The 23,491-nt window shown below is 35.5% G+C and overlaps 1 protein-coding gene across 4 annotated transcripts in view; it reads right to left on the reverse strand.

The window, feature by feature from the left end:
• Nucleotides 1-23,491, reverse strand: part of RBFOX1 (RNA binding fox-1 homolog 1) — an 869,105-nt gene that overhangs the window by 165,944 nt on the left and 679,670 nt on the right. The window contains exon 5 of one of the 4 annotated variants that reach the window (XM_050713748.1): nt 2,145-2,151. The exons of the other annotated variants lie outside the window; for them this stretch is intronic. Coding sequence (XP_050569705.1) covers nt 2,145-2,151 — 7 coding nt within the window. The remainder of the gene's footprint in view (nt 1-2,144; nt 2,152-23,491) is intronic. 4 annotated transcript variants of the gene reach the window in all.

Here is a 23,491-nt window from a genome sequence, read left to right on the forward strand (position 1 = left end):
TCCGGGGACCTCTAACCCAACCTTCTCCTCAAAACTGGGATAGCCATGAGATCAGACCCAGCGCTTCTGGGCTGGATTCAGCCAGTTTTCTACACCAACATTTTTTGAAAACCTCTAAGGATGGAGTCTGAGCAGCCACTCCAGGCAGCCTGTTCCAGTGCTGAACCATTCTCACAGGACAGCTTTTCCTCATATCCAGTTCAAACCTCTCTTTTTCCAATTTATGTGTTGCATCTTCTCCCTCCACGTGTATCTGTGAATAGACTGGCTCCAGCTTTTTGATAACCCCCTCATAGGCACTGAAAGGTTGTCATTAGGTCATGCTGGAGACTTTTCTTCTCCAGGCTGAACAAGTGCAGTTCTCTCATCGTCTTGTTACACAGTATATGCTCTAGCAGGTGACCATCTTGGGGTCCCTCCGCTGAACCAACTTCAGTTGATCAACATCTTTCTTGTATTGCAGGGCCCCAGACTAAACCAAATATCTTAGATGTGGTTTAACAAGTGCTACGTAAAAGGAGATAATCGCTTCCTCAATCTACTGGCTATACTCCTGTTTATACAGCCCAGGACACTGTCGGCCTCCTCTGTTGCCAGAGCAAATATACTATGCTAACATGACTCCACTAATTCAGTAGAAATTTACTGTGGGAAATGTTTATATTACACACTGAAATGGAGATCTAATCAGATGTGAGCAGGTCAGAAATGCTTACAGGAAAGAGAGTTCTGAGGACAATTTTTTATCCTACTGCACAAGCAGACTGACAGCATAAGAAATTTTGTACGGCCCCGCTACAAACCTCTTGGTTCCAAACAAGAAACATTATAGAAGTTTCAAGATACAGTCAGTACACCAGTAATAAGGAGTTAGAATACGGAAATGATCTATATTTAAGAAAGTCCTGGCTAATTTAAATTGCCTCTAAGAATCAAAGAAATCTCTCCGAACTTTCCTCCTAACAGCCACTACCTGGCATGATACTACCTCGTGGCAGAAGGTATCCTGTGTTGGAGGAGCAGTGCTGTCAAACAGAGAATGTATGGATAGAAGTGAACAGACTGCACAGCATGAGATGAAAGGGAGATGGAATCTTCTCTGAGATCCAACAGCTTGGAGAGCTTCAGGTGCCACCAGCAGCAGAGAAGGTGGCAGTGTCCACCTTTGCTGAGGTGAGCATAACCTCTGGAGAAGGGGAAGGATGGAAGCTGATGACTTCCAGCACCAAGAGGAAAGGTGAAGTTCAAAGACAGCTTTGGCTGCAGTGACCATAAGGTGATGGAGTTCAGGATCCTAGGGAGGAAAGGAGGATGGTGAAAAGCAAACTCAAAACCCTGGACTTCAGGAAAGCAGACTTGATATCTGTAAAGATCTGGTTGGAAGAACCCCATGTGATGAAGCCCTGGCGGGAAGAGGGACCCAAGAAAGCTGGTTAATATTCAAGGATCACCTCCTGTAAGCTCAAGAGCTGTCCAGCCCAGTGCTCAGGAAGCCAGGCAAAAATGCCAGGAGGCCTGTGTGGATTAACAACTCAAAAAGGAAGCATACAGAGGGTAGCAGCAAGAATGGGTAATGTCAGAGGAATACAGAGATGTGGTCCATGCATTCAGGGATGAAGTTAAGAAAGCTAAAGTCCAAATGGAATTGAATCTGAGCAGGAATATCAAAGACAACAAGAAGGGCTTCTTTATGTGAGTCCTGTGTCCATTTGTGGGCTCTCCAGTACAGGAGAGGCATGGATGTATTGGACAGAGTCCAAAGAAAGGCCAAGAAGATGCTTAAGGGACTGGATCATCTCTTACATGAGGAAAAGCTGAGACAGCTGGGACTGTTTAGCCTAGAGAAGCTTCAGGAGGATTTCACCAATGTGTACAGATACCTGAAGAGAGGCTACAGAGAAGATGGAGCCAGGCGGCTCAGTGGTGCCCAGTGCCAGGATCAGAGGCAGTGGGCACAAACTGGAGCACAGGAGGCACCCTCTGAGCACCAGGAGGCACTTCTGTGCTGTTGGGTGTTGGAGCCCTGGCACAGGTTGCCCACAGAGGCTGTGGAGTCTCCCTCCTGGGAGATGCTCAGAAGCCATCTGGACATGGTCCTGGGGCAACCTGCTCTGGGTGGCCCTGCTTGAGCAGTGGGGTTGGACCAGATGACTTCTTCCTCATCTATTCTAGGATTCTATAATGATCATTCTAACGCAATAACTGGGCTACAAATAGACGTAGGAAAGTGGATGGAGGGCATGAGTACTTTCAAAGTAAAAGTATATCAAGATATTACAAGCACTAGCACTTACAACAGCAACATAAACCTATTATTTAGTAGGTTAGGAGCTAAAAGAACTCTCCATTCTACCTCTACCCCATTTACTACATTTCTTTGTATTTACAGTGAGCTGTTGTCTTGAAATACACAACACCTCTACCTGTGAGTATTACCACATGCTGCAAATGAAGTTGTAAAACGAAATCAACTCATCAATCACAATCACAAGGGGACACTGAAGAATGCAAAAAGGATTAGCACTTCAGCCCTGCCCAGGTCTTTCCTATCACCTCTCTAATTAAATACCACCTTAAGTGCTTTATTATCATTAGAAAACTCAACGTTGAAGGCTAGCATTCTTGAATCTAAGTACTGAAGCTAATTAGAAATGAGAAAAAAAACTTTTCATTAAAAATTTTGGGATTCCCCTAACAGAAATGAATTATTCCTTTGGAATAAAGATTTGCCGTTCTGTGAATTTAGAATAACATGATAAATAGCTTTCACTAATCTGAAACCTTTTATTTTGAACCATACACCTGACATTGTCTTCATAAGTAAAGGTAGATTTACCTGTACCTACCAAACCATTGTTAGAATTTAAAAGATCATTGGCTTATGATTAGCTGCTAAAAGACTTAATTCCTCTTCTAACATTTTATACGCTAATTTTACTTTTTTTTTCTCCAGACTTGGCACAGTCAAGGGCTTTATGCTTTACTTCTCTGGATATACATAAGTTAGTCATTACTATTTATGAAGGTGATGAAAAACAATAACATTGAACAGTCAAAGAAATATAAATTTTAGATTCCAGCAGAGTGCAACAGCAGGATTGAAAACAAAATAACAACAACAAACACTAAAGCAAATACAAAGACATTTTCAATTTAAAGAAATGCAATATAGCTTTAAAAGTATTTTTCTCCTCCACTTGACTGCCAAGTGACCTGACTCAGGATTTTGTGGCTTTCCCTGGAACCAGCTAATGATATCAGTAACATCAGAAACTTTGAAGTAAAATTGCACTGTCATCAGCAAAAGTGAGGAGTGCATGGAACCTCTGATTCAAGTGATATGGTAACTGTCTTTCCAATTTTTAGTCATGTTAAAATGGAAATACAAATTTATTTTTACTCAATGTATCTATATACAAAAGAACCCAGCTTCTAATATAACTTCATTTGATTACATTGTAAAGGAACAATGAAGGTTTAAAAATATTTGAGATAGCAGATGTGATTTTATTCATAGCACTGATTTAGTTTGTTTTTAATTCACTTTTTTAAAAAAGAAAGAAACAAGTCATGATACACATCATACATTTTCAGATTTTCCTGCCAAGTTAAACCTCCAGAAATTATGAACTCCCCTAGAAACAGTTCTCTCATCATGAACATGCATATAGGAGCTTCTATAGCTGCCTCTGAAATAAAGCTGTTCTTGAGATAAGACAGAAAAAACATTCACAAATACATAGGATCAATTGACAGAAGTTTTTGTCAGAAGACAGAAAAAGGACAGACTGTGCAGACAGTAAGGAAGGTGTGAAGGAGCTACATTGTTCAATTCTGGGACTGGCCAACATATCACAACTCATTTTTCTAATCCAGCAAAGCAAATTAAATCTGTCTATTAAACTACAAATTAAAGCAGTCAACATACCAGTTTTACTACTGCTGTGAAAAGAGCATCATCTCCAAAAACATAACGGTAGAAAAAGTATTAAGTGCAAGTGATTCTTAGCCTGGTGTTATCATTGCAGTTTTCTTCAGTGTAGAGGGCTGCTAGCTAAGTTCGTGTCAATTTATTATTGATATAAAGAGAATCACTAGCCTACGTGAATTAAACTAGTTCATTTTTCATCTCAACTTTCTATATAGGTGAATCTTTCAAGTAGCTTACAACTCTCTAAAGTTGCAGAAAAAGATTTTTTTTTTTTTTGGCTTCATTTCTTCCTATGAGCTTATATAATAATATACTTTAAAGGTGCCCCTGCATTATCCACAGTTGGTGGGCAGAAATGTACTTTCTTTAGAACAATTTTTAGGGCTCCATTTGTTAAAGGAAAAAAAAAAAAAAAGGCTGCTAAGGCGTTTCATGATTTCTGTGCAGAACATTCACTATGTAGGAGTGCCTTATTTGCATAGTGGCATGTGGGTAGGATTTGGACAAGCACACTGAAAGATATGACAATCAAACCAGATATGTGGGAAATCTCTTTTAAATCTAAAAAGACATCACCCGGGTTTCACTGACTTAGATAAACATTACTTCTAAGGAGAAATGAATGCATGAACTACTCATGAGGTAAGAACTGTCTTCAAGCAATGTAATTTCTGTTGGGTACCAGACCAAGAATAATTCCTTATTCTGTCTAGCACAGCAAAAATCAATAAGAAATGGAATTTTGATCAATGTTAAGAATTTGCATGTGATTGTTCCAGCTAATGACATGCAGAACGAGTTATAGCTGATTTCTGCCACTGACATTCTGTCAATTTAATAATAGAACCTTCTTTTGATGTAACTTGACTGCCATTAGCATTCCAAATAGAGTGAACTGTTTTGTTAATATCTCTACAGAAGAGAAAACTGAAGTCAAAATGTAAAACAGAAGATAACCTGGGCCAGGTTCTCATGTAAAACACTTGTCTTTAAGCCACTGCTCACTGAAAACGTGTACATACAATTCCTTACTAGACTGGGAGAGAGTAAATTCCTGTTTTAAACCTCATATGAGATGACTAACATGGAAAAAATAATTTACTTTGCAGAAGCCAACAGGAAATCTTGTTTTTTTTCAAGCAACAGACATTCCTAAATACTCGACTGAACAACCCTCTTTCTTTAAAACTGAGCTGACCAGGGGGGATTCTTAGACTTGAGTAGAAAATTAGACATTGTTAACATATTTGGAAAAATGGTCAAAGAGGCTACTGGGCCTACCTTTGCATGATGTAATCTACACCTATCATAAGGAGAATCTCTGTTTTTGTAAGTCTGGTCCAATTTGTCTTTGTGTATCTTATGAGGAACTGCTTTCTTCTGCAATACATAATATTCTAATACAGGAATGTCAAATTATGTTAATAGTCAATTTCCTAAGCACTTTCTGCTGCACCTATAAGTACAATGATATGCAGCAAAGTGATGATACAGCTCTCATGCAGACACTTTGCTCCACACCATCTATATGTTCTATTAGATGCTAGTACAGTAAGCACAGAAAACTTGGGCTTAATCTTCTTCAGAACAAACACTCTGAAGGTTCCATGCTCAGCATCTTCAGATCTTTCTTAAATGTATCAAACCATATCAATTGTTGTTATCATAACCAAATCTAGAAAAACTACTACCATTTACTCCCTATCATTTCAATTATTATTTTTTTTAAGTTAAAAATGGAGGTTGTGGTATTCCTTTTATTTCCCGTATGCTAGTATGACTGGACAATACAGACTTGCAAAACTCTCAAAGCTCAGGAGATTATGAAGAAAGATTTATTCCTCTCTCTCATTTTACACATGAAACAAATAAATGAATTACCCCTGGAAAAAGATTGATTCTACTCACACAACTTACATGTTGGCTACTCCTGGAAGCCAATTCAAACTCACACTATGACCCCTCAAAGACTCCAGCAGATGGCAGCTTAAAAGAGCATTGTATTAGTGTAACGAAAAGAATCTCACCTCGTATATAAGAGATCCTTCACAGTAATGATATCTTATGTGGGAAGGAACACACACTAAGTAATCCCCCTCACCCAGCCTGCCAATCTTACAATCAACCAGTTCCTTACAATCTTTTTCATATGCATTTGGTATGTCATTATTACTTAAAAGATGCAAAATTTCAATTTCATCTTAAATTAATGGGCATAAACCGATTGTTATTAAAAGTTAGCATGTTCTAAAAATAACACATAACAGAAAAATCAGGTGAATGATATATGAAAGATCATACAAAGTTCTGCAACAATTTTACGTATATGCATGTTGTAGCTCAGTCACGCTGCATTCTGCAATAACATTGGGAAGATCAGTGCTGAAACCAGAGGAACAAAATCGCCAAGTGTGTGAAGAAGTGACCAACCAATTCCATTTCTTATCATTGCTAGTTCATAAAAAATGCCATCTGGGGGAAGAGAGAGAGAAAGAAAAAAAAAAGGAACTTTCAACAACAACAACAAAAAATCAACCTTGAAGTTGTGGTCAGATGTCATATTCCAGATTAACCTGGAGGTGCTGAAGAGCTTTAAGACCTTTTCCTCTCTGCTGCACAATGCTAACATCATCTTAAGACTACTGTAACCATATGATCTTTGAGTGCCAAAACACTCCCTCATGAGCTTCTGTGGAAAAAAGTGCTAGGTTACTTCAAACTTCTTTATCAGCAACTTAAACTAAGACTTTCTTGAAGCAGATGAAGAACACTCACACCTTTCCATCTGTCAGCTGTGCTGTAATATAGACTGCTACACTTCAACTGATCTAGATGTTTCACAGTGAGTTTGAGCTGCTATTTACTTTTATTTCATTCTGTGATGATTATCATTCAGGTTTGGCAGATAAGCCATTTAATTGTGCAGACAAACAGTGGACTTCACTTTACCTTTGTCAGTGGCATTGGTAGCTCTTCAAATACCACTGTCTAGTTCATACAACAGGAGATTAATAATAAAGAGATGTTCATTTCACAAACACAAGGGATATATAAATGAAGCACTAAATGATGTATCTGAAAAAAATATGAATGATACAATGCCATAGAAAAGATATGTTAAAAAAAATAAGTTACCTTGATGGCTTTTAGTTCTAAAATAGGTTTGTATTTAGCTGCTACAATTGTTCTAAAAGGCAGACATCTGTGAATTTCATAATGGATTTAACAACATGACTGTAGTGTATCCATTAAAAAATCAAACCTAGCTGACTTCTAGCATTAAAGTATCCTTCCTCAAAGATACTCCTTATAGACTAATATACCCAATATCTGCTGCATCAGCTAACCTGCAATACTTCCTTCATATACTACTTACAGTAGGATGTCAGGAAAGAGATAATTGTGCTAGATCTGAGATAAAAAATTAACCTATTTGCTTATTATAAATCCTCGAGCAGGACTTCAGCCTCTTTTTATTCAGAAGGATGAAATTTTGTCTTTAAAATATTTGCTTAAGAGCATCTACTATAACAACAACTCAGCTGGCATTTATTCTACATGTGCTTACATGACTCATACATATATTTTGTGAAATACAGCAATGACAGAGTTCTGTTGCTCCCTGCTTAATTGCTATTGGGACTACTGGTAGTTTTTGGCACTGGTCTGCACAGAACACAGAAAATAACATTGAGTTTTTATCAGTAAGCAAATAGATGTATCAGTTAATTACACAAATCTGCAGCTAAAAGCAAATTAACTGAAGATAAACGTTACAAATAACATTCAGGAAGACATAGATGATCTTCAAGAGCTAAATACATAACATGTCTGAGGGAAATCCAAGTTTTCACACACCAATTCAGGCAACTTCAGATAAAATAGAAAATGTCAAGGTGCTGGATGGGAGTTCCTCCAAAGCTTCTGCTTCCAGAAAAGATAATACTGTGGCAATGACTACGTGCTCCCAACAACAGAAGAGCCTCGCTCCATACTACAAAAAGGATGCAAGGGGAAGAACCATAGATAGCTAAGCAGAAATCCCTGTTGCTTGACTCAGTGCTCCTATAAAAACTAAACTCCCAAATATAAAACCCATAACTGGTGGAAAAAAGAAATCACTATTTCTCAAAGACAGGGAAAAATCAATAGGGAGAGATTATGACATTTAATCATTTATTTTAGTCAATTCAGTTGCTTTTCAACACAATTTAACTTGCAAAAAGTCAGTTTAAATTGTGATTTTTTAAAAAGAAAGTATCATGTGAGATTATTGTCTTCCACTATTTTACTTTAAAAAGCAAAATTGTTGTTCATTCTTGACCTCTTTTTCACACATGTACATGCTACTAATAAACAACATCAGGCAGGAACAGTTAGCAGCCAAGGAAATCTACTTCTATTTCCAGTTTCTTAGAAAAATATAACCATATTTCTATAACTCCATCAGTCCCAACACAACAACTCTAACTTAAGTTTGTTTTCTTGCTGAACTACCTTTTTTCAGTGTCTATCCTTTATACAAAAAGCACTTACCACTGATGATATTTTATTTACTTTTTCTAAATTCATTGTGACTACATTGTCAGTTTAAGGATGATCTGATTAAACCTACCAGTGCAAATGAGCTTAATCCTGTGAACACACAAACACACACACAAAAGAGCATTGATGTAACACAAAGATTTTTTTAATCTTATAGTGATCTTTCAATCACAATTTTTTTTTTTTTTTTTTTTTTACAAAGTTTATATATATTTCCAGTGATATTTTCTTTCAGTAATTTTTTTTTTTTTTCCATTCAGATTTAAACATGCAGAGGAAGATCCTCAGCTGGTCTGAATTCTCACAAATGCTCCTTGCAGTTCAGTTTGGAAAGCTCAAAATTCTCACGTTGCTAGAATAAAGGTTTGGTATTTTTAATATAGGGAAATACAACTAATTTGTTAATAGCTAGACAAACAACAGCACTCCATTAGTACACAAAGGTAAAAGTGAAGACAGTCATGAAAACAAATACATTCACACTAGGTTCTGGCTTTTTTGTTTGTTTCTTTCTTTCTTTTTCTTCAGAATTCTCTTGTGGTCTGGTCCATTTAGCACCTGCTAAGCCTAAGCTGTATACACATCTCTTAAAAAATTGTCAACTACTGAAGTGCAGATTCATTTTCAACTCTAATCTCCTGCTGGTGTAAGTACCATTTGGAAAAGAAAGGTGGTCTTTCCAGCCCTGCTCTAATTCACATACACACACACACAAAAAAGCATTAAAAAAAATTGTAAGAATTGGTCTCAAACAAAGGCCAAAAGAATTAAAACAAGCTCCTGTGAACTTGGCTTGCATGTAACTGCTGCCATCTTAATAAGGTGAGAGCAGCTTTTAAATCCCAGGCAGATTCAGAAGCTGCAGCCAGTCCCTGCCATATGGAGACAGCCTGGAATCTGTCAAGTTCACTTAGTGAATTTTATCTTTGGGGAGTCAGTCAGGCAAGCTAGATCAGAATAAACAGGATGCTGTTGAGATCTGGAGGCTAATGCTGGTACAGGCTGGACTACTGAACCAAAAAAATCAGTTTTAAATAAACATGTGCTTGACTAGAAAAATTAACGATAATTAAATCTGCTTGGGAAAAGAAAAAAAAGCAATTTGTGTGATTTTTATTGGGCTCTGAAAGATCCCATTATCTCTCTGATGTCAGGAATTAGCCAGACTTTCCCTTTCTTTTCATTATTTCTTTTATAACAACAACATATAAATGCTTTATTACCTATATCAGCTTTAAATATTGATCAATTTGAATGCCCTATTTAAATGATGTGCATAATTATACAATCTTTTTCATAGGTGTACTCGATACCTATGTACACAACAGTAAGAACAAGGAGTGTCATATTCATATGACACATGAACTACATGCAAGCCCAAGTTTCTTCTTCATGCTTTGTAGAAGAAGACAAAAGTCTGGGGTCTCTAAACCTATCAAATTCTTTGTTGGTGGATGTGGATTAGATAGACTGTTGTGCTCTGGGTAAAAGCCAGAATCTTAAAAGTAATCTCCTGTACATGCTTTTACTGATATTCAGCATAAAAATAAGTCTTACCCATTTTTATTAGTTGGTCTGAGCCAGAACCAATTCTTTTGATGTCACCTGGCTCAGAAAATGCAGCACAATAAGCAAGGGAGGTTTTAAAATGCTTCATAGACTTTACCCATTATATTAATGGTTTTCAAATTGCAATGCGTGGAGCACTTTCTGGTGCTGATCCACAGGCAGCTGGCCAGTCACCTGGAGCTGTCTCCTCTCCTTGTTTCCCTCTGCTTAATCACTATGAAAGACAGAACTGAAAACAGGAAAAAAAAAAAAAAAAAAAAAAAAAGGGCAATGCCATTTTTAATGCCATTTTTCTAGATAAACAGTTACGATGATTGCCACATGACCATCCTGAAGAAATGACCTTTCCTGAGGAAAGAACTATACAACCATGAAATGCAACACAGCTTGCTGGCACAATAAGCAGTGGACCATATCTGGCAGGAGAAGAGGTGGGGGAGCATGAGAGAAATAACTTTTTACTACAGAATTAATTTAATTAGACTTTAAGGTGAATGAGTAAAATAGCTAATTTTTCAAACTTCCCTTATTTTCAGGCGAAAACCCAAACTTTGTCACACGCCCAAAGAAGATGGTCATACACTACCCAGTTGTTTTCTAGAATTATTAGCAATTTAAACTGGAAACATTTCTTTTAAGTGTGTACTAATAAATATTCTTTAGAGATGGTGTCTTGCACTGGATAGACTATTCCTTGGAATACTTTAAGTGACACCTACAGATTCCTTTGGGGAACTCAAGTTATCTGCATATATAAGTGAGACAAGAAAGCTACACTGACCTGGGTCACTAGGATAGTAAAGGCTTCTGGGAATCTAATTAGCAAATCATAATAAAGATTTTTTACTAAATTCACTTATTTAATAGAATAAATTGTTTCTGTACTACTAGCCTTTCAACCATAGTTGGTTTTCAACCAACTAGCCATTTCAACCATGGTTTATTCTTTTTTTGTTTGTTTGTTTGCTTTCAGATACTTGTTTGTGTGTGTGTGTGTATTTTAGCAGCTTTTCCTCAGCTAGTTCATTTTACCTTGTCTGCAAAATATAGCTACCACAGCAGATTTTGGAGACTGCAGAGTTACTACAGGGAGTTAACACCAATAGTAGACTATTGCTTAATAGTAAGACAGATTGAACAGCTGAAATCATTTAAGCTATCGACAACAGCTATTAGTAGGTCACACAAAACTATTTGTGAGTGCATGCCCAAACAAATTATAAATAGCATATCCCAGGAGAAAAGTTCATTCAAAGCAGCACTACAATGTGCAATTTACTGGTTTCAGATCCAAGAACGGAGGCTCCAGTACTGTCAGATGTGTGTTCCACTGAGACCTTCCACCACTGAAGAACAGGCCAGCCTTCCTAGTCAAGTAAAGCCTGACTGATAAAGCCAACAGGGAGGCAAGACTGATGAGAAATCCTCATTCCTCCTTCAGTTTTGTGATCTGCCATTGTTCTGCCACAACGATGTGGACAGCTTAAGTTTAATTTAGATTTCAGAATGATCTGCAAGTGCCCTACTTTCTTCACAGTATAAATTAACAACACAATAGCATAAATAAAGCCTAAATATTTCCTATGCCCAAAACATGACAATTAAAAAGCCTCCTTGTAAATGTTTTCAATGAGGCCATTTCCTATTTAGAATTGTAGTATCCTTCAGTCCAGAAGCGAACACTGCTAGCTTCCTAAAACATATCTATTAATAAGAGAGTGAGTGTCATACTTTGATTTTTTTTTCCTCATTTGTTTCTATACATAGCAAGAATATATAATGTGAAATTTATTTTTACTCTGTCATTAAACACTTAATTGCTAGTCCTAGGAACATCTTTATTCACAAACCAATATATTGATATCTTTTCTTCTATACATTGTTTGACTATTGACCAAAAACTGATAAACTGTTATGGAGGACTAGCCAATTGAACACTGAAAAAAGCAAGCCATGACTTCCATTACATTAAAAAAAATAAAAAGGCAAACAAAATAAAAAAAATAGTTAAAAATAGACTATAAAACCACTGGCCTAACTTGCAATGACTCCATTATATCTTAATCTTCATTCCTGCTTACCTTCATTCCTGCTCTGCAACGTTCATTTTTCCCTTTCCCCTATTTTTCAAGTGTCTTTTTTTTTTTTCCGTTAACAACTATAAATTCTATGTCTACATAATTTATTGGTGATTCTCAACTGTAGAACCCACAGATTTGTTCTGTGAAGTACACTGACTTCAAAAACAGCATAAAAATGTCAACAAAAATCTGGATCATGGTGATGACAGCAGTGAGGCAAACAGTCAGTGCAAGGCTATCTTGTTATTTGAAGAAATAAATCCTGCAAGAGGGTCACTAGGTCAGATAAGCAGTTTTCGAATATGCTTCTTGTATGAAAGTGCCATAAGCTACTGTGGCATTTAGTTGGAATGAGAACTTGAAAAGGGAATGCTTAATTTCTAGAGAACACATTACCCTGAGACTACGGATCGGTACTGCAGGATGATGTGCTGCCATGTGGACTGCTTGTGAATAGACTGTTAAGCACTAATATGCTAAGAATTCATGCTGGTTGATATACTGTTTTTCCAGAAAGATCCTGTAGGATATAAGGGCAATATAAGTAAAAATGAAGTATTTAAAAGTTAGTTCTTTTTCTGCATTATGACAGAATGTATAGGCTACAAGAAACTAGCATAAGCTACAATGATGGTGAATTGATATTGCTCATGCTAGTCCTGTCAGCTATTTTTTTCTATGAAGGTACATAAAAACTATCTCCTTTTTAAAAGACTTCCAGGCAACCTGGCTCACTATCAACCATTTTAATCAAAATATGTTTCAAACTTGGTTTTGAGTTAACGCTGGTCACATTCTAATTCTTACTATTTCAAAGCATTTGCAAAATGTGTATTTTTTCATGCTATGATGATAAAAGGCAGGATAGAGAAGGATCTTTTTGTTCTTTATATTGTTCAGCAGTATGTTCTTAGGGTTCACCTAGTATTTTTTCTGGATCCTAGAACTTGTTTTCTTCTTTCCACTTCGACACAGTTTTGCAATGTATTTATGAGGCTGAGACTAAACTGGGCCCACTTGGAAAAGTTAAACTTAACAAAAAGATACGTTAACTTTGGCTGAATTCACATGAACCAGTTCAAAGGTTGTAATAACGTGGGGTTGCAAAGAGAAGATCTATAAACTACTTTTCCTATTGTGTGGTATATGAAGTTTCCTTGCAAATATCATCAGATATTATAAAGGGTAACATTCTCACAGATTAAGCCATAACTAATATATACATGTTACTATTAAGGCACTTATTGCAAGAAACAGTGGTTAAATGAAAGAGAAGAACAATACACCAGGGCCACTGCTCTGAACAAAACTCAGATTATTGTTGACACATCACAGTATGGTGAAATCAGTTAATTATCTGAAACTGCTTTTGTTCAGGAGATGACTATCTTTCCTACTAGAAAATCAACACTGATGTTGACAGCTGCTGTTAGTTTCAGAAAACAAGCTGAGAAATTGACTGAAATGGAGAAGTCCCACCATTCATATAGAGGGACAGATGTAGCTCCATCAATGAACCATATTTGAGAACGGTCGTATTAGATTTAAGGGTGGAGCTAGAGACTCCAAACAAATATAAAGTTGGTAACCTGGAGAGGCATCAGCCACCAGAGAAACTGAGATTTATGGGTAAGTGCTCAAAGACTCTTTTGGGAAGGGACTTTGTGAAGAAAAGAACAAGGTAGAAGTAAAGGCCCAGAAATGAATCTTTCACAATTGTATCAAGCACTTCAGAAAACCATTTGTTTTAACAGTTTAGTATTTACTTAAAAAATCAGAATTAAGCTTTGAAAGCTTTTCACTTTCAAAGATAAAATCCAACAAATAAATTGGAATGCTATAATGTTATCTGCCTACCCTTACATACGATGTGAAGTGCTACCATCTGAGAACTGTGAGCTCTTACACCCAGGGAAGATATCAGTTACATCACATGCCTAAAGTTAATAATCCTTGAATCAGTGGAATGGTGCATATAGAAAAAGCAGGAAAAAGGAAAGATTCTCAGAGTGAAATAGCCCAACATAAATCATCATCCAAAGACTCAGGTTTGTAGGCGGTAACAGCACTGCTGCATTTCTTGTGTTTGTTAAGTTTCTAAGTAAGAAGAAGGAACTCTTTTTTGCTTTTAATTCCTGCAAATCTAAATACAGGGACACATATAAAAGAGAAAATATTCATGAGACTAAGTAAAAATAGCACTAGTTTCAAAATTGTGCTTAACAATGTTCACCTTCTTTTTCAAATTATTGAACCTATAATTTTAAACTTTGAAAGTAGGAAAACTTCATATTCATGAGGCCTTTACTTAAAATCCTTTCCTTCTCCAAAATTTAAAAAACTGTACAAAAATGTGAACCTGTTTCTTCATTAGATCACACCACCATCATACATAACCAGAGATACAGCTACTGAATGCAATGATAATGCAAATACCTGCACCAAATCCTTTCTATATTAGTCATTCTACAAAGAACACTGTTATACCACTATTGGAGTATTTTATTGAAATAGTTATGTCTGATAGTGCTTCCTGATGGCTTTAGTAATTTAATAAATATACAATATAAAAGATATCTTTTAATCCCTTATTTATATAAAGGTTTTCTAGAGGAGCTTATAAGAATACAAATACAGCATTTCTACTTTAGATTCCCACTTTGAAGATTTCTGGTTTGCATGTTTGTTTTTCCTGTTTGCTGCATGCCCATCGAGTACATGTCACCATTTACAGGAAGATCATGAGAAAATCTCTTCAATGACCAGTTTTCTCTTTTATCAACACTTTTACATGTCGATACATATATACATTCCATTTGGTTTTAAAATCATCTGTATTTGATCTTTTTAAAATAAAATACACAGCAATTTAATTTGTTATTGAATAGACCATACGTAACATAGACCAAAGGCATAGGTAACTGTGGACATAGTTAACTGTCATATTCCGAATACACACCAAAAATCTTCCCTTTTCAAATCCAGGATGATAAATGCAATCTGAAAATAGCCATAGCAGAAGCAGATTTCTGATTACAATATTCATGTTAAAACACACTTTTAATATGCATATTAGTGGTAAAGTATATTTTCATTCATTCTGACTGTTATATAATAGAAATAAATATCTTGCTGCTGATTTGTAAGAAGTCTTGGTGACTTACCAGTTCTAAAAGCACCCCTAGTGAGAAAATGTCTTTCAGAAATTAAGGGCTGAATAAAGTTACATCCCCAACCTTGAAATCTTACCAGATTTCACCATAAAAACAAACAAAAACAAACAAACAAAAACTTGTTTCAATTGCTCACTACAAATTTGGCTGATTTACTGAGATTCCCAAATTTGTGATGTTAAGCACATTTTTAAATTTACATTAAAAATACATAAGCATTTAAAGAATTGCACAGCTGTTCTAACCAAGCAAAATTCAATTCCTTTAACTTATATTTTGTTTTAATAAAGAAAGACAATGCCAAACCATTTGAAGGAGCACCAAACTTTCTGTAAACCTTTTTACATGAAAGATACTAAAATTCATAGGACTCTAATTTGTAGTTAATGTCTAATTAAGTGTTTAAATTATTTCTTCTTGCTAAATTATAACAACCAACTGGGGGGGGGGGGGGGAAGGGTGGGAAGAGAAGAAAAATATTTCTTCTTACTAGTGAAATTTTTCAATTAAGAAAATTTACTCAAGAAAGGTAAGATGAGCTAAATTATCCAGAATTAATTTAGACTAATGTATACAGGCAGATATACAGTATCAGTATCTTTAACACCTGCAACAGTATGCTGTTTACACCACTTTACAGCAAACCAGGACAACAAAAATTTTACTCAACTTTCATTAGACTCGAACTCATCAAATTATTTAGCAGTCAGCTATCACTATGAAGTAATTTCTGTTAGAGCCATTCGAGTGCATTTGCGTTCTCTGCAGCACACAGAACATTGCATCCACACAGAACATTGCAGTTTTATACCCGTGTGGTTTCAGAACATGCTGCTCCTAGCAGTCTGACCTATGCCTCTACTTCCAAGGCAGATCTGGAAAAACAGGTGCTACGTCCACTACTCAACCAATGTGAAAGTGATGGCAGCTTAAGTTAATACTCCAGGGCTATAAACAGCACCGTTAAACAGTTTGTATACTGCCTCTTCTGTGAACTCTGTTACGAGGGCAGTAATTTTTGGCAGAGAGGTAGCGCACGAAGTCAGAAGCAGAAATGCCTTAAATCTTCTCAATAGGAGTTGCTAGAGCTGAATACTCAGACCAAATACTCACTACAATACTCAGACCAAATACTCACTACAATACTCAGACCAAATATGCATGCGTTAATTTTGCTGAGAATCTGCAATTCTTTGAAGATGAATGATACTATACCCATTTCAAAGATGGAGAAATGAAGTATGGAGAGATTTCACAATTTGTCCAAGGCCACAAAGATCTTCAGGAGCACAAGTAAAAGAAGGATCCAGTAATTCTCATTGACAGGCATTAACTGAAATTCTGTCTTGGTCCAGACATCTGACTATACCACAGAAGTAACATTTGCACTTCAGAAAATTCAATCCCATAAGTATTTTCAGTAATTAAAGTAAAGAATATGACTTTAAAAATATATAAACATTTTAAAACATACTTGTAAAATGTTATTTTCAACTCCATAGGTTTTTATCTGCTTAGGATTTGCTTTAGCAGTTCTGAAATCCTAAATAGGATTTGTTAATATACGAGCTATTCTCATCCAAACAATGACTTTGTCTGATGGTACACATTACCCACATAACAAACAAAGAATCTCCATGTAACACATTAACACATTGGGAAAATTAATGATGCAAATTTTTTTTTTTTTTTTAACCTTGAAGTAAGAGTTCCATTTACTCTTTTTTGACTACTGTATATCACTTCTGCAGAAGTTAAGCTTTCATAAGATTGTGTCAGATTTTCTAAAAAACAGACATCTGACTTCCTCAAGGAAGAAATCATGTTTCCACCTCCCTTCATCATTATTATAATACAGATGTTACTCTTGTAACATCTTGTATGTATGTATAAAAAAATGTAGAAGATTTTGTTTAGGAAGGTGCATCCAAGATTCTCAAAGACCTTTTTTCTTTTATGTTTCTGCTGTAGAACATCCTGAAAATAATATTATTGTATGAGTATCTGCATATTCTTTCCTTCTCTTCAAAGTAGAGCTGGTACTGGTCAAATAGCCATGGAACAAGTGAATGACTCCTGAACTTTCAGACCATTTTTGGCAATGATCCACTACACTGCCTAGATCATATCTCTATTTTTTTCTCCTTATATACTGGTTACTTACTTCTCTATCATATATGTTGTCAGGAGTACAGCTCCTAAAGCGCTTTGAGGATTAAAATTCTGTTAGTTTAGTTTTTTTTTTTTTTTTCTATTTTTACATATAGTCCAGATATTCTGTTCTGTCTCCTACCAGAGAAGAAATTTAACCTTATACATGACAGTTAGAGATCTTTCTCCAGTAGAGACTCAGTAATACCCATCAATTTATTCCCATCAGACTCTGTTCAGTACTCCTATCTATTTTATCTCTTCAGATATTCAGGATATCAACTTAATCATTTATGGTGAGTGTAATCAAATGGAACATCAGAAGTAGATCTCCAAGTACTCTGTGTCATTTCAAGCTTTATACTCCTTAAAATCACATTTTGGACTGCTAGACAAATATGGTAGACTATATGAGGTTTTGTGTTTTTATGATAATAAAAAAATAAACAAACACAACAAGGACAGATACTTTAAAATCTACCTCATTTTGTCATACCTCAGTCATAAGCTACTTTCAACAGTTGAAAGAGTAATTCTGGAAAAAATAAAAAAATAAAAAAGCTGCCCTCAACCTCTGAGTTTTCTTGAAGTGCATTCACTTTAATATGTTCATACTCCATGATAAACATTCCCCTTAAACAGAATTTCATACCATGCACTGCATTCACAATTGCAAATATAAAATATCTGATAACATTTAATGGCCTCTAGGTATAATCAGCATAAAACCAGCATAAAAGAGACTCAATACGAATATGAAATGTTTAAACCAAATGTGATGGAATCTCATGGAGAAGTCTGCCACACATATTGTCCTTTTTTCTAGGAGGTCCTTCAGCTGTCTACCTTCCCTGTCTTTGTAGGGGGTACAGAAAAATGACATGGAAAAGAAACCTAAGCATCAGCGTGCTGCAGCAGTGGTTAACCACTTTTTCAATGAAGCAAGCTTTGATCGCTTCCTAGGAAAAAGCAATGACCTGTCCTTTAAGGGGAACATTTTTTCTTTTGATCTGTAGGTTTCACTCATTTAAACTGAATTCCAAGTGTTAGCATCTTATTTAATACTTAGTTATAAAAATATCATATAAACAGATAAAAATTCATGACACCTCTCTACTGCATTTATTTAATATTAACAGCTGTATACAGCTGGTAACTTTTTGAAAAATGTCAGAAGTAGGTTCTAATGCACTACGAAATTTGCACTACTAAGTAGTGCCAGCACTGTCAGCTAAATATAATCACCCTATTTATCTATTATTTATACCCAAAATATCACATCTGCCAAGACAAAACCAGAAGTGCCCCCATCATCATTTCTGCATTTATCCCAGTATATTAACTATCTGTGTAAATGATATATAGGTATGGCATACAGAAACCTACAAAGCTAAATTTGAGTACCTAAAAACAGAGACTGTATCAGAATCATCTACAACAAATCCTTTGTAGGTTACTGAAGATAATAACATTTTCAATTGATTAATATATGTCCATTAAGAACTGGACTAAAAGCTGCCTGTTTATTGAAATTCAATTAATTCCCAGTGGCTAAGAATAATTTTAGGCTTTGTGGACCTGGGATAAATTCCAGAAAAGCTGAATTAACTCTTCTTCCTTATAGTGCAAGATAAATAAATAAATAATTTAAAAAAAGATTTGGGACTGCTTAAAATAATGATCACTGATATCAAAGTTACATAGAATTTACTTTTAGGCTTTTCTTAAAAATCGAAACTCCTTTAATTTTCCATGAGCTGTAACTATACAAGTAGTGTAACATACTTAAGATACTGGTTCAAATTTTCCTAAAATTGACCTTCTCTAGATCCCAGAGGATTATTCTGCTTGACATTAAGAAAGTTCAGGTTCCAAATTCAGACCTTTAATTGACAAGGTTGCTGAAATTTTCCATTGCTTCTGTGCAACATTGTAGTCTGCAGCTATCCTTGGCCTAGAATACCCAAACTGGTCCCTACAGAAGACATCATGCTTTTCTTCTTCATAGGCATGGTTCCAGTACTGTTATATTTAGATCTATATGTTAGATAAAAGTTAAGTGATGGGAAATTGCACAATAAATTTATTCCAATTATTTTGTTAATAATAGGTGGAAATACCGTTATAGGTAAACCTCAATTACTTGATCATCATGTTTGCAAAGCTGAAATCACATTTTGTAGCCTGCATTTCCCATATGATACTCAACTAAATGGAACTAGTTTTCTCCTATGCTATCGCCTTTTTGTATTAAGGTTGCCACCTGGAAATAAAAGCTTGGAATTGTTGCATATTTACATATTTTCCAAGTTCCTGCTCTCCCTAGTTCTACAGGATGCATCTGACCTGGTAACAATAGTTTTATTTCCCACTTTGCCATCTTGACATATTCTATGATGACCCAGTGATTTATTTCAATATATAAAAGGTTAATCTTAAATTTCTATCAGGGCTGCTGATGTAAGTTCCTCTATAAAGTTACTTGGATTTGCCTTTAGTTTTCAGTTGAAATTCTCTGTTGTTTAATTTCTTATATATGTTGTTCTAACATTTCTAGACAAGCAAGATTTTTATGCAACTTTAATATTAGACAAATTAAACCTCTTTTATTCTTGTTTTTGTAATGTCAGTTACATTCTTCATGTAGTGGCACTGACCTGCTAACTTGTTTTTATTTGTTGGTGGTAGTGTTTTTTTGGGATTTTTTTTTAATAGCTGTTCTTTCCTGTCTTTTATGGGGCCTGAAGAAAGAAAACACAAAATTCCTTGCTCTTGTAATTGATAGGCATGAGCAGCCGATGAAATTGCTGTTGTTTGGACCAATGGAGTTCAAACCCCAGCAATACTTTATGAATTCACTGAAGCAGTCTTCAAAGGCACTAAAAGAAGTGAAACAAAAGGGTGTTTCCACATCTTTTGATATACTTTCTGTATTAGAATGCATTGAATACCACATCCAAAAAAAAAAAAAAAAAAGTATCTCCTAATAGTGGTCTTAACAATACCATGAGTGAATGAGCAAGGTATTGCTAATTGAAAGCTACATGTAAGGTCTCCACTATCCTGATAATATGATAATATTGTTTGTGTCAAAGTAAAGGTCACAAGATGAAACAAAAGCAAGGAAGATAAAAGGTTCAGCTCAAAAACAAATCGTGCTACGATTTTAAAATGGCTAGAAAGACTCTAAAATCAGACGAGTACAGTGTGAAAGTAATTAATGTCTTTAGATCTTGTGATTCTTCTAATCAATGGACTCACGTCTGATTTTTAAAAGGAAATACTAGTATACTAAGTATGGTAGCTGATTTTATAATATATACACATACCTATGCTGTGTTGGGGTACGTGCATATTGGATGAATTCCACTTTGGAAAACTAGATTTCACTACTAGCTAATTCCAATTCAAAACATATCAATGTGGCAATGTGGAATTATATCACTTTAATATTACAGAGGAGCAAATCTAACCATAAGCAATGAAATATTTTTCTTCCCTCTTTATAATTCCCAATCTTTCTCAGTATTACAGCATGGAGAATATTAGCATCTTGCTACATAAAAAAGGATGAAATACTTGAGACACAGCCCATTGGCAAATTATGCATGGGAATTTCAGTATGAATGACTATGTTTACAGCCTTTCAGCAGAGTGCTCACTGTTTACTCTGGAATTAATCCAGGTCTATAAAACTTGTACACCAACATTATGTCTGTACTTAGTGACAATAAGGCGATTCACTTCAGCATAAAAACTCAGTAACCAGTTTTAAGTTGATTTTTGACAAACGATCTTTAACCCATTAGCACCAACAGTACAGTTATTGTTAGAGGAGTGGTAATCTCTAGTCCTAACGACTTTATATCAGTATTTGATTTTCAGAAGTATCTAGACTGAAAAAAGTATTAGAGTTTGAGTATAATTTCCTAGCTATTGGCACAAGTCTACTAATTTATCATTATAATATCAGTATGTTGAGAACAGTCTAGCTTGTGTTAATTATGAAATACTGGAATGTGAACACAGTAATTTTCTTTATCTTCAGGACACACAATCAAGGTGAAAAGGATGGAGCCCAAGGCAATGCTAGTGATTGCTCTCTAAAGGATATACTCAGCAAAAAAGAATGTAAACTTTGTTTAAAAAACTGTTAACACATTTGGTTTTCTGCAAAGATGTTATTTTCATTAGTTTCTACTTTTCTAATCAGTTCATCACTTCCTGGTTACTTGCAATGTGACTATAGGTACTTGCATTGAAAAGTTTTGAAAAATGTCCACGTTCTTTCTGCTACTGCGTTTGAGTTTGTCAGAGTTCTTTCTGAAACGGATATGAATTGCCATGTTAAATAAAAAAAAATAAAAATCTACTTTAAAATGCTTTTTCTTCTTTTTCTTTGATGCTCTCTATTGTGAAACTTTTATAAAGTTGATCAGGAGAACTTCTTTCTTCAAGGCTCATAATACTACTGAATTGATAGCAGAAGGTGGTACTTCAGGCTTAAGAATGAAATGTCCTGAAGAGTTCTCTAAAAATGTTTATGCCTGCTCTCCAGGCTGAAGGGTCTGTCTTTATTCAGAGCATTTTTCTTCTGTCCTAGCCAGCAAAAACTTGGACTGCATTTTTCATCATATGTACATTTACAGGCTTGGCATGGAAACAGGACTTCATATACAGATCTGTAACACTGCACACAAGTTGTCTTAGTCAATATTCATATTCAGAAAAAACATACTAGTGGAAATACTGCAAGTTTCATTACGTGGAATAACAAGGTGTCAGATGTGAAAGGAAGTCTCCCATAAAACACAGAGTATGGTTTGAAATTTCACAAGCCATTAGGCTGTTTTAACTAAAGGTAAGGCAAGAAGCTAAATTTTAAGTGTGATAAAATCTGAGGATACTTAAGCCTCTAATGTAAATATATGAATTTTGAAGCAATACATATTTGTATTAAATTGTCAAACTAAGTTGTTACTTTAAGTATAATATTCCTGAAATGCCTTTACAAAGCCAGCTGGAAACCTTGACATTTCATCCATATTGTTATTTATATACATATTTACTGCTGCCACCTGCTTGTAACTTGGCTCATATCACGAAGCAGTACAGTTCCCTTGTTTCATTATACTTTGACATTTCACTATAACTACATAGCTGCCCATTTCTCAGTTTCCAATTGCTCTGCAGCCGCTCTTGAATTATATTGGCTTAGTAATAGCATAAAGATCTTTCTCCGCAGTAGTACTAGCCTCTTTTTTTCATACCCAGATGGTACAAATCACTGCTGGCACATGTAACAATTATAGCACAGCTTCTGCTGCTTAAATGAACCCCCATAAACCCTACAGAGTTAGATTAGATTAGAGAATTGGGAGGTGAGGAAGAGGTCTGGCCAGTGGTCTCAGCTGAAACCAATATGTAGTTGTTACTGTCTGTGTATGGCTGTGATGGAGTATATAGCATGTTTAGTAAGCCTGTTCTAAGAAAAATGCGAAAACAAGCTAATAAAGCAAAAAAATCATAAGCAGTATCACAACACACATTTTTACACATTATTATTCAAATAACCTAGTTATTTGAATACCTCACAATAAAACTGACACTTTCCAGGGAGTAACACAGGAAACAGCAGTCTCCAGAAAGAAAAAGCAACTGAACCTCAGATCAGTTACTCAAATTTACCCATGTCTTTGCTCCACTCACACTATCAAGTGAATCAATCAGCTTTTTGATATTTCCAAAGGAGGCTGGTGGCCACCATCCAGATCCTCAAAAACATTTAGAAATACATAAAAATTTCCAATGAGTAGAAATGCCAATAACTGAGCATAGATAATGGGATTAACTGAAGAGATCCTGTGAGAACACTAAGCTAAGCTGGTCTGGAGATGGAGAATAATTCTCCCTAGGCCAACCTACTTAATAGATGAGCAACATTTCTGTGTTGTCAGTCCAAGAGCGTGTCATGAGTCATTTTAAATCTACTAAAGGAAAACTAGAGCATGAAAACCTTTACATGTGAAAAAAAAAAAATC

The sequence above is a fragment of the Cygnus atratus genome, chromosome 15 (genome assembly GCF_013377495.2).
Source record: "Cygnus atratus isolate AKBS03 ecotype Queensland, Australia chromosome 15, CAtr_DNAZoo_HiC_assembly, whole genome shotgun sequence".
NCBI lineage: Eukaryota > Metazoa > Chordata > Aves > Anseriformes > Anatidae > Cygnus > Cygnus atratus.